At 42.6% G+C, this 12,749-nt stretch overlaps 1 protein-coding gene across 10 annotated transcripts in view; it reads left to right on the top strand.

Annotated features, from left to right (window-relative positions):
* ryr2a (ryanodine receptor 2a (cardiac)) overlaps window positions 1-12,749 on the top strand; it is a 245,986-nt gene that overhangs the window by 182,917 nt on the left and 50,320 nt on the right. For all 10 annotated transcript variants that reach the window (XM_083556368.1, XM_083556369.1, XM_083556367.1 and 7 more), the window contains 11 exons: window positions 157-272; window positions 6,363-6,427; window positions 6,701-6,822; window positions 7,727-7,776; window positions 8,366-8,426; window positions 8,645-8,883; window positions 10,440-10,521; window positions 10,893-11,023; window positions 11,121-11,441; window positions 12,190-12,430; window positions 12,566-12,653. In XM_083556368.1, the coding sequence (XP_083412494.1) occupies window positions 157-272; window positions 6,363-6,427; window positions 6,701-6,822; window positions 7,727-7,776; window positions 8,366-8,426; window positions 8,645-8,883; window positions 10,440-10,521; window positions 10,893-11,023; window positions 11,121-11,441; window positions 12,190-12,430; window positions 12,566-12,653 (1,516 nt within the window). The remainder of the gene's footprint in view (window positions 1-156; window positions 273-6,362; window positions 6,428-6,700; window positions 6,823-7,726; window positions 7,777-8,365; window positions 8,427-8,644; window positions 8,884-10,439; window positions 10,522-10,892; window positions 11,024-11,120; window positions 11,442-12,189; window positions 12,431-12,565; window positions 12,654-12,749) is intronic.

The raw sequence follows: 12,749 nt of genomic DNA, 5'->3' as shown, positions 1-12,749 counted from the left end.
TATATTTAAATAAATCATGGATGTTGAACTGAACTCTTTTTTCATAGCAGTAATGTGCTTGGTTCATGTGCAAGTATTTCGCATGAGATAAAGTGGATTTTGGTGGTGTCACAGGTCCATTTTAATGTATTTGAAATTGTAATGCGCTCTGTACAGGGCTATGAAGGAGCAAGAACTCGACACTCCATCCATCGAAAAGCGCTTTGCTTACACGTTTCTGCAGCAACTTATCACGTATGTGGATGAGGCTCATGAACACATGCTGGAATTTGGTAAGTGCTTAAGTAAAGTATCGAATTCATACATCTGGAAAGTTTCACACCTGTTTACCGAGTCTACAATGGCTTAGAATATGTACTGGCCCATGCAATTTATTCTTTATATATATATATATATATATATATATATATATATATATATATATATATATATATATATATATATATATATATATATATATATACAGTGAGGAAAATAAGTATTTGAACACCCTGCTATTTTGCAAGTTCTCCCACTTAGAAATCATGGAGGGGTCTGAAATTGTCATCGTAGGTGCATGTCCACTGTCAAAGACATAATCTAAAAACAAAAATCTAGAAATCACAATATATGATTTTTAACAACCTCCACAAGGCTGGAAAGGGCTACGGGGAAATTGCCAAGCAGCTTGGTGAAAAAAGGTCCACTGTTGAAACAATCATTAGAAAATGGAAGAAGCTAAACATGACTGTCAATCGCCCTCGGACTGGGGCTCCATGCAAGATCTCACCTCGTGGGGTCTCAATGATCCTAAGGAAGGTGAGAAATCAGCCCAGAACTACACGGGAGGAGCTGGTCAATGACCTGAAAAGAGCTGGGACCACCGTTTCCAAGGTTACTGTTGGTAATACACTAAGACGTCATGGTTTGAAATCATGCATGGCACTGAAGGTTCCCCTGCTTATACCAGCACATGTCCAGGCATGTCTTAAGTTTGCCAATGACCATTTGGATGATCCAGAAGAGTCATGAGAGAAAGTCATGTGGTCAGATGAGACCAAAATAGAACTTTTGGGTCATAATGCCACTAAATGTGTTTGGAGGAAGAAGAATGATGAGTACCATCCCAAGAACACCATCCCTACTGTGAAGCATGGGGGAGGTAGCATCATGCTTTGGGGGTGTTTTTCTGCACATGGGACAGGGCGACTGCACTGTATTAAGGAGAGGATGACTGGGGCCATGCATTGCAAAATTTTGGGGAACAACCTCCTTCCCTCAGCTAGAGCATTGAAGATGGGTCGAGGCTGGGTCTTCCAACATGACAATGACCCGAAGCACACAGCCAGGATAACCAAGGAGTGGCTCTGTAAGAAGCATATCAAGGTTCTGGCATGGCCTAGCCAGTCTCCAGACCTAAACCCAATAGAGAATCTTTGGAGGGAGCTCAAACTCGGTGTTTCTCAGCGACAGGCCAGAAACCTGACTGATCTAGAGAAGATCTGTGTGGAGGAGTGGGCCAAAATCCCTCCTGCAGTGTGTGTAAACCTGGTGAAAAACTACAGGAAACGTTTGACCTCTGTAATTGCAAACAAAGGCTCCTGTACCAAATATTAACATTGACTTTCTCAGGTGTTCAAATACTTATTTGCAGCTGTATCATACAAATAAATAGTTAAAAAATCATACATTGTGATTTCTGGATTATTTTTTTTTAGATTATGTCTCTCACAGTGGACATGCACCTACGATGACAATTTCAGACTTCTCCATGATTTCTAAGTGGGAGAATTGTAAAATAGCAGGGTGTTCAAATACTTATTTTCCTCACTGTATTTATACACATATAATTAATGGTACACGAAATTCACAATGCAAAACAAAATTGCTTGTCGTTTTTCATCAATGCAGGTTTTTTTTAACATTTGTAAACATTTGAACAGTTTATATTTTTAAAACAATGAAATTAATAAAAATGCCTTCTTGGGTAAAATTTGATAAAATTTATATTTTTTATATTTACTAAATATAAAAAAATATTAAATAGTATAAATGAAATTAATGCAATATTTTTTATTATATGAAATTCATTCATCAAATTGGCACAAATAAAAATTTTTTTATAACTGAATAAATGGAAAAAATGTAATAAAATAGTTTACCTTTATTAGACCCCATTTGGCTAATACAGATGTGTGTTAAGTGTATTTGTGTGTGTTTGCATTTGTGTGTGTGTGTGTATGATCTACTTAACTGTTCTACTTATTTCAGCATACTTTAACAAATGTCTTCATTCCTTCCATCGTTCATTCATTCACTCCGTCGATATGTGGAAATGTCAGGATTTTCCCTCTGGGGTCAACAAACGTGGTTCTGTGGCATGTTTTCCACTAAAAATGCCAAAACAAATTAAAATTACTCTGTGTTTTTGATCGTTTAGATAAGAGAATACATCATTCGAATCTGTAAAGGGTCTACTTTTATTTTTACACACTCATAATAGGAACAAAACGCTGTGCTTTTGTATAATAAAGTGAACAGACAGGGGGCGCTCTCTGCCTCCTTTGTCATCTCTGTCCACAGACACATGAATAAAACACATTGAATCGCAGTGAATATTCACCTCACATACATAATATATATATATATATATATATATATATATATATATATATATATATATATATATATATATATATATATATATATATATATATTATATATATATATATATATATAAAGCTTAAAATGTCAAATTTAAAATAAAACAAAATATAAAAAAAACGAATATTTTTGATATTTTGAGTTTGGTTTCATTAATAATAAACATGCATTTGCATAAACCATCCTTATGTCAGGCTGCAGACGCGGAAGCCGATATAGTCCGATCATTGTCCTTTTATTTCAACAACCGTACAACACAGAAACACTCATAAGCCGTTGAAAACAACAAACAAAGACATCCGCTCGATACGCGTTGTCCGCTATGAGTTCGAATGTCCCAAGCATAATCCATAAAGCCTTCGGCAATGAGTAATCCAAGTCGGAAGTGGAATCCGCATATACAGCCGGCGGTCGAGCAGCCACGCGATTGTCCAGCTTGACAATATAACGACCGACAGCCTGTGACTCAAGAACGTGAGTTTATGTAGTCTGATCTTTCATGAGCCACAGCTGTCGGTAATCTTGGGAAGCTGCTATCGAGGGGGGCGTGGCAGGGTGGATCTCTGACAGCTACAGACGGGGGCGTGGCAGGGTGAATCCCTGACAGCTACAGAGGGGGGCGTGGCAGGGTGAATCCCTGACAGTACCCCCCCCTCCAGGGGCGACACCTGACGCCCCAAAACCCACCTATGCCAGGCGGGCCAGGGCACTCCGAGGAAGGCCTCCTTAGACGCCTGGGAGCAACGGAGGCCTGGTGAGCATCCTCTGCGAAGAGCCGGCATGGGACAACACCTTGCAGGAGGATCCGGAACGGAGCCACGCCCTCGGTGCTGACGGGAGGCTGAGTAAAGCCCCTGGCGGGGATTGGAGCCGGAGCGACCTCCATGGCGGGGAACCGGAACTGGACGCCAACCATGACAATGACCGGGGAGTGGAGGACATCCCGGGCGGAGACCAGGAACGTCGTACCACCCTCTGAGGGACCTGGAGGACCGACGTCGCCGTCAGAGGAACCTGGAGGACCGACGTCGCCGTCAGAGGGACCCGGAGGACCGACGTCGCCGTCAGAGGGACCCGGAGGACCGACGTCGCCGTCAGAGGGACCCGGAGGACCGACGTCGCCGTCAGAGGGACCCGGAGGACCGACGTCGCCGTCAGAGGGACCCGGAGGACCGACGTCGCCATGCGGGGATCCCGGGGGCGATCCGTCGTCCTGAAGAGGACCTGGGGGCGAGACGTCGCCTTCTGTGGAGCCCGGGGGCGAGACGTCGCCTTCTGTGGAGCCCGGGGGCGAGACGTCGCCTTCTGTGGAGCCCGGGGGCGAAACGTCGCCTTCTGCGGGCGCTGGGGGCGAGCCGTCGCCTTCTGCGGGCGCTGGGGGCGAGCCGTCGCCTTCTGCGGGCGCTGGGGGCGAGCCGTCGCCTTCTGCGGGCGCTGGGGGCGAGCCGTCGCCTTCTGCGGGACTGTGGGGTGAGCCGTCGCCGTCGGTGGAACCCGGGGGCAGCGGTTCAACTTTCCTTCCGCAGTCCTGGAGCCGGGGTGAGTGCACAGGGAAACCCCTGGGCGTAGGGGCGCTCCTTGGGACCCTTAGGAGCAGATCGGAGCCTACTGAGCAGCCTGGAAATGAGGTGAAGCCTGCCTGGAGATCCACGAGCGGAGAAGGGCTCGCCTGGAGGTCCACGACATCAGTGGAGCTCTCTTTGGGACACTGAAGCGGAGACGAGCTCGTGGGGTCGCTCGGAGGCGGAGACGAGCTCTCGGGAGGAGCCTGGAGCGGAGACGAGCTCTCCGGAGGAGCCTGGAGCGGAGTCGTGCCCTCTTGAGGAGCCTGGAGCTGGGCGGAGCTCTCTGGAGGGACCTGGAGCTGGGCGGAGCTCTCTGGAGGGACCTGGAGCTGGGCGGAGCTTTCTGGAGGGACCTGGAGCTGGGCGGAGCTCTTTGGAGGGACCTGGAGCTGGGCGGAGCTCTCTTGGAGGTCCTGGGTCGGAGCCGAGCTTTCCGTGGGCGAGATGTCGCCTTGGAAGGGGCTCTGGGATGGGGCGTTGTCTGGAAAGGGACTCGGAGGAGTCACTTCACCTTCTGTGACTGGAGGAGACACTGTGGCGGGAAAGCACGCTCCTGGAGACACTGTGGCGGCGTGGCACGCCCACGGGAACCTCGGAACAGAGCGGCACGCCTGTAGAAGCTCTGTGACGGCATGGTGTGCTCGCCGGCGCTCGGAGATAGTGTGGTGCGTCCACGAGAACCCTGGAACACAGCAGCACGCTGGTAGAGACCCTGAGATGAAGCAGCCCTCTCATCAAAACATTGGGGCTGAGCTGCAGGCTCATGGGAGACCCGGCACGGAGCCGCGTGCTCTTGAGAACCTTGGAATGGAGCACCTTCCTCCTCAAGGGGACTGTAGTGGAGATCCACCACCTCTAACCCCAACTTCCCCAGAAGCAGCCCGCTGAATTCGGCGAGTGAGCCGAATTTGCCCCCTTTGGCGCTCCATAGTGAGCTGGCTTTGGCAAGAACTTCTCCAGACAGGAGGGAAATACAGAGGGCAATCATGGCTCGTTCGGAAGGAAACCGGGAAATGTTAACAGCCACATACTCGCCGATGCCTTGCAGAAATCCGCCCAATTCGTCTTTTTTTCCCGAGTAACGAGCCGGTAATCCCCTCGCGCTCTCTGAGGGGCGTGGCGCAGCCGCGCTCTCATGATCCGGCTTCTGTGGATATGAACCGCGAGAAGCGGCACTGAGCTTCCGGAGGAAATCCGAAGCCGGGTTCAGCTGCCGATCCGTTGCGGTCGGAATCGCGGAATGGCGAATCCGCGTTCGGTATAGGTCGGTCGTTCTGTCAGGCTGCAGACGCGGAAGCCGATATAGTCCGATCATTGTCCTTTTATTTCAACAACCGTACAACACAGAAACACTCATAAGCCGTTGAAAACAACAAACAAAGACATCCGCTCGATACGCGTTGTCCGCTATGAGTTCGAATGTCCCAAGCATAATCCATAAAGCCTTCGGCAATGAGTAATCCAAGTCGGAAGTGGAATTCGCATATACAGCCGGCGGTCGAGCAGCCACGCGATTGTCCAGCTTGACAATATAACGACCGACAGCCTGTGACTCAAGAACGTGAGTTTATGTAGTCTGATCTTTCATGAGCCACAGCTGTCGGTAATCTTGGGAAGCAGCGTGACTGCTATCGAGGGGGGCGTGGCAGGGTGGATCTCTGACAGCTACAGACGGGGGCGTGGCAGGGTGAATCCCTGACAGCTACAGAGGGGGGCGTGGCAGGGTGAATCCCTGACACCTTATTTGTCCATAATTTGATTAGATTATTAAATACTTGAAAAGTAAAATTAAATTAAGGTATGTTTAGAGCTGATAAAAATGTGTGATTAAGTTGCAATTAACCACAAGTTAACTCATGACCATCAGGCAATTAAATATTTTAACAGATTTAAGGCCCTAATATATATATATATATATATATATATATATATATATATATAAGATAGATAGATAGATAGATAGATAGATAGATAGATAGATAGATAGATAGATAGATAGATAGATGGATGTAAAATATAGACATAGAAAGAGTTTTCTGTATGTATGTAGTTTTCTGTATGTAGTCTGTAAATGAAATATTGCACCTGAAAATAGCTTTTCTTTACATCCCCTTCAATAATTTTTTTTGCTGCTGCATTTTCTGTGTGTTTCAGATGTTACTACACGACCAAAGGGAGAGAAAATTCCTCATGAACAGCAGATGAAGTTCTTTGGAAAGGTTCTCTACTTTATCAAGTTCTTTTTTTGTTGTTTTATAAACACAGTAGATTTTCTTGCATTTTAAAATTTTTTATTACTAAAGACATTCAAAGTTCTTTTTCCAAAAGTTATTTCATTAGATGCTCTTTTTCCACACACTCCATACTCCTTTCCTTAGTCTTCCTATGTCTTTTTATATTCTAGCCCTCAAAAAGCTCTAGAAAATCATAAGAAGCCGCATGTATGTACCAAAAGCAGAGTATACTAAAAACACTGATTTGTATTTTAACAGGTTGTTCTGCCTCTGGTTGACCAGTATTTCAAGAACCATCGGCTCTACTTCCTGTCCACCGCCATCCGTCCGATCAGCAGCGGCGGTCATGCTTCTAATAAAGAGAAGGAGATGGTGACCAGGTGGGGTGGGGCTTTTCTCTAGAACACTCCAGAACGTTTGATGTCTTAGTGCTGTGTGTGTGTGTGTGTGTGTGTGTGTGTGTGTGTGTGTGTGTGTGTGTGTGTGTGTGTGTGTGTGTGTGTGTGTGTGTATATGTGGTGATACTTAGGTGGGACCTTCTCTAAACACCTTTCTGTTTAAGGTTTCTCACAAGTCAGTGTTTCTCCAGACACTGTTAGCCTAAATAAATAAATAAATAAATAAATAAATAAATAAATAAATAAATAAATAAAATGCAACATAAATTAGAACCAAACATTTATTTATTTTTTTGGTCCTTAAACTCGAACATTTTGCCGATATCGTGATTATTTACCAGAATAAATCTTATTATTGTGTATATTTTGTGAAAAGATAATGAGATTTATTAAGGCAATTTTATTATAACAGAATTAACCAAATATAAAAATACATTCAATCATTAAAACTATTTTCTTCTTTCTACTGGCAGGAAATCAATGTGTTCATTTAGTTTAATTATCTGCCAATAGTACGAGTCTTCTTCCATCTTAAATTGGGTACAAATAGCTCGAAATAAGTTGAATAAATCTTAATTTATTGTCATTTTATAATAACATTGCATAAATCCTCTCTAATTGAATCTTAGCAGCGTAGTTTTCATACACAGTGTTTTCTTCAACCAGACCTGAGTTCATATTGCATTAATTTTCTTCAAAGTGCTGTAATTCTCTGTACCTTGTATGCTAATCTGCTCTTTTCAAGCCTGTTTAATCCTCATGTAATCTGCTTAGATTTATAATCTCTGTTTTTAATTGTTTTAACTGCTATTTTTTTAGTTTACTAATCATTCTATTTTCTTCTTCTTCTTTATTTGTCATCCACCGATTTTTTCTTCTCGCTTAGTCTTTTCTGCAAACTGGGAGTCCTTGTCAGACATAGGATATCTCTGTTTGGTAAGGTTGTTCTAACTGTTTGGCTTTGGCATGGTGTGTGTGTGTGTGTGTGTGTGTGTGTGTGTGTGTGTGTGTGTGTGTGTGCATTCTATCACATCGCATTCAACTTTTTTTTTGTTTTTACTCCTTCCTTCCTTTTATCGCAAGTTTTTCTGCACTGTCACTGGTACTACGGTACTGTGTGTGTGTGTTTGAATGATTGTGAGCTTGTCGTAGCCTAAAATTGCATTACAACTTGTGCAATTTGGGACACAGGGAAAACTGGAAGCTGTGCAAAAGGTGTGTCGAGCCTTTAAAAGTGTCACCTTTATTTCTCCTTTATTTCTAAATGAATTTTAGAATGCATGGAGAGTTTGTGGCTCTAAAACATTTGGTTAAGAAGAAAAAATTTGCAAAATAGTCCATAAACATTGAAGTTGTTGGATTGTGTAGTAGTTTTAATACCAGTGTAGTAGTTTTAGTTTTACCAGTGTGTAATTTATCCCATTATATCTGGGTAGTGTGTGTTTTCTGCTTTAGTTCTGCGGTAGGTTGAGAAAGTGTCGAGTTTTTGCTTTGCACTGACAGCTGCGCTTCACTCTATTCCCAGGAAACGATGCCACTTCTATCGTGAATTGTCTTCACATACTGGGACAGACGTTAGATGCCAGGTCAGTGCCCTCACGACTTCTCACAACAAATTGGAGATTTAGGTCAAGACTAATAATATATCTATCAGACACTCTGAAAACTGTTGAGGTTCTATTTAGAGTATCCTGGAAATAGATTTATTTCATTGGTTTAAAGGATATCTGTTAGCAAATCTGTTCATTTATTTGTTTATTTTTGACAGATTTCAGGTCACACTGTGTCCCTCTTTCCTCTGCAGGACAGTTATGAAGACTGGGCTGGAGTCAGTAAAAGCGGCGCTGCGGGCGTTTTTCGAAAATGCAGCCGAGGACCTGGAGAGGACGATGGAAAACCTACGCCAGGGTCAGTTCACACACACTCGATCCCAGCCAAGAGGAGTCACCCAGATCATCAACTACACCACCGTGGCTCTGCTGCCCGTCCTGTCCTCACTGTTCGAGCACATCGGGCAAAACGTGTTCGGAGAGGACCTCATACGTGAGTATAAAACATGAAAAATGGGATGTAGTGCGTGAGGTGGAACCTCACAAAACCTGCACCACAACCCTGGTCTTACCGCAGTCTATTTAGTTTAAGCATTAAGGAATTACTTGAATAGTTTTCAGTAGTGTACGATTGTTACGCATTTATTTACGGACAGAAACAAAATGATCTGCCAGGTGTACATTTTATTAAATGCTTAAAAGTAGTGCAAATGTCTAGAAATAGAAATATATTCGTTTCTTTAGCTAATTATAATCTTGTAATCCAAAAAGAAATGTGAAGTTTTGTGCTCATTTAGACACAAAGGTGTCATGAAGTCTGGGGTGAAATCAGTGTTCACATTTATCCCCAAGGTGTTTGAGGTCAGAGCTCTATAGCAGGCTACTTAAAATCTTCATATATATATATATATATATATATATATATATATATATATATATATATATATATATATATATATATATATATATATATATTAATATTAATATTAATATAAATAAATATATATATATATTTAACGCCATTTTGCGGGAGTCTCACGAATTATTTTATTCTCCGGCAAATTGGTCTTAAAAAAATAAATAAAACTAAATACATATATACACATTAATTCATTCATTCATTCACACTGGAATTACTAAATTACTGAAAACTGAAATTAAATAAAAAAATTATTTTTGTGGGAGTGAGACTACAAAATCTGTCCCGTGCAGATCTCTACCTGTGGGCGGTAGTGGGGCAAAACTAAAATATTGCGGGCGAGAGCAGGAGTAAATATTTAATATAATATAATATAGATTTTTGCGGGGGAGCGGGATGGAAAAATTCATCCCGTGCAGGTCTCCAGTCAGTATCTATAAACAATGGTCCAAGGAAGGAACAGTGGTGAACCGGTGACATGGTCATGGTCTGTGTGGTCTGATTCATTTCTGAAGAAGTTAATGCTGTTGATGCTCGACTGTTTTGGGAGCCAAAGAGAGACCAACACTATATTAGGCAGGTGGTCATAATGTTATGCCTGATTGGTGTTATGTCTGGTCAGTGTGTATATATATAAACGATATCCACCACTATAGTTAACAATCATATATAATCTTTTAGCAGTTTTAACAAATGCTTTACTAAATGACATTTACAAAAAAAATATATGATTAAATATATTTACACTCTAAACATTAAACTCTAGACTAACAACTTTTCAGAAAAGTGGAGGTTGTTATTACAGAAAATGGGGACTGAATGTGGAATGGGTTGTTCACAAAACACATACACATCTAATGGTTGGGTTTCCACAAACATTTGTCCATGTAGTGTACACACCTGATATTTGGCCTGGGAGTAATAATGGTTAAAAATGTGTTAACTGATGTCAGTATTTATTATTTATTTGATGAATGACTGAATGAAACTCCTGCTGAAAGCAAGGAGAGATAAATTGCCAAATCTTTAGATAAATAACCAAATACATTTGTAATATTGATTAGTAAATTAAGTTTCTCACCCTAGTATATTAAATGCATCGAGGGTTTTTTTGTTTGTTTTTTTAACAGTGGATGATGTCCAGGTTTCCTGTTACAGGATCCTTAACAGCCTTTACTCCCTCGGCACCAGTAAAAGTATCTATGTGGAAAGGTAATAAACTCAATGCAGCGTGATTTTATAGTGTATTAGGAAGAAGTCTCAGGTTTATGAAGAAGAGACAGCACACCTATTTCCTTTCTATAATGAATACAAGAGTCAGTTAATGTTGCATGTTTTACTATTATGGGAAAAGTGCCAGCTCAGTGGTAAGAATCACCAAAATGCCCCTTCTGGGGCCCTTGAGAAACCCTTAACCCTCTGTGCTCAGGGATACACATAGAAAGAACTTTACTGTGCTATAATATACATGTCACAAATATTAAGCAGCTTTACCATCTACAATATAATGCTGGTGTGAGATTTGTTCAGAATAAATGCTATAACGAGATAAATGTAAGGAATAATTTAAATGTATTGTATAGGCAGCGGCCTGCTCTTGGTGAGTGCCTGGCTGCGTTCTCTGGTGCGTTCCCTGTGGCCTTCCTGGAACCCCATCTCAACAAATACAACAGCTTCTCTATCTACAACACTAAAGGCTCCAGAGAGAGAACAGGTGAGCTGAGATGTTCAACATCTCATTTAATAAACATTTAATGGTGGGGGGGGCGTATATTTGACTGTTTCTTTCTTTCACTGTCTTTCTCTCTCAGCGTCCGGTTTGCCCGCTCAGGTGGAAGAGGCGTGTCCACTAGTCCCATCCTTAGAGAAAGCCCTAGAGGAGATCATGGAGCTGGCTGAGTCAGGCATGCGCTACACTCAAATGCCCCACGTGATGGAGGTGGTTTTGCCCATGCTGTGTAGCTACATGTCTCATTGGTGGGAGCACGGACCCGAGAGCAACCCGGAGCGTGCCGATACCTGCTGCACCTCTCTCACCTCTGAGCACATGAACACGTTACTAGGCAACATCCTCAAGATCATCTACAACAACTTGGGTATTGATGAAGGAGCCTGGATGAAGAGGCTTGCGGGTGAGAGAGAGAGAATATGATGAGATTGTTACCACTTTGTTTCATTAGTGCGGACATGTGGATACCGAGTTGTTATTCAGCAACGATGGAATACACACTCGAATAAGGGTCATGGCTAGACATGACGATTCTGGGTGCTGGTTTCTGAGTCAGTTCTGAAAGCATATAAAAGCAGCCAACAAATTGAACAAACTTATTAGGTAAAAAAAAAAAAGACTAAATCATTGAACCAGTGGTCTTATCATCACATTATCCTCACTGTGTCATCTGCTCATGAATAGTCCAGAGCACGTATGTAGTCATGCAGCTGCAATACTGTAGAACGTCCATAAATTAAGTTAAAGAAAGATGATGATATTGATGAAGACCCAGTAAAAGCATGATTTTGGATGTAAGTCAATTACATCCAAAAGCTGTGATTCTAGAAAGGCAAGAAGAAAAAGAATAAGAAACACTATTATTTCTTCTATAAAGACAAGACAGGCATGTCCTGCACTGATGTGCTAAGGAAGTGGAATGCAGGCATGAGTCTGCTCTAACTTTAGGTTTGTGTATTTAGCACACAAATTAAGCTTCATCTGGTTATAAGTGCAACCACGAACAGCACCTGTTGTTCCAGACCTTTTTAAAGCCTTTTGAACATACTGTATTTCCTGCCCAAATTTTATATATATTTTCTTATGCTAAAATCTCTTTTGATTATTTTCTCACTTCTCTCTGGCCTCCTGATTCCTTTACCCTCCTGCAGTTTTCTCTCAGCCCATCATCAGTAAAGCACGGCCGCAGCTTTTAAAGACGCACTTCCTTCCGTTAATGGAGAAGCTAAAGAAGAAGGCGGCTACAGTGCTGTTGGATGAAGAGCACATGAAGGCAGAAGGCCGTGGGGAGATGTCCGAGTCGGAGCTGCTCATCCTGGACGAGTTCACCATCTTGGTGCGTGACCTGTACGCCTTCTATCCGCTCCTCATCCGATTCGTCGATTATAACAGGTGAGAGGTGCTTTCTAGGCTATCTATACATGAGAATGAAGGTGTGATGAAGTGTAGTGTCCTATTTCCACGTAAAGCTAGATTGAAGTGTGTGTCTGTGTAAGGGAGTTTATAGTTCACTGTGGGTGTTTTCAGAGCAAAGTGGCTGAAAGAACCAAACCAAGAGGCTGAGGAGCTGTTCCGCATGGTGGCAGAGGTCTTCATCTTCTGGGCCAAATCCCATGTAAATGAACACACACACATATATTTGTATATATATAAATGTCCAGCAGCAAATCACCAGCTAGCATGCAATCAATCATTGTCACTCCAGAACAAG

The sequence above is a fragment of the Silurus aristotelis genome (assembly GCF_946808225.1).
Source record: "Silurus aristotelis genome assembly, chromosome: 12".
In the NCBI taxonomy this organism is placed as follows: Eukaryota; Metazoa; Chordata; class Actinopteri; order Siluriformes; family Siluridae; genus Silurus; species Silurus aristotelis.
The sequence above is the reverse complement of the archived record's forward strand: the minus strand, read 5'-3'. Positions and strand labels throughout refer to the sequence as shown.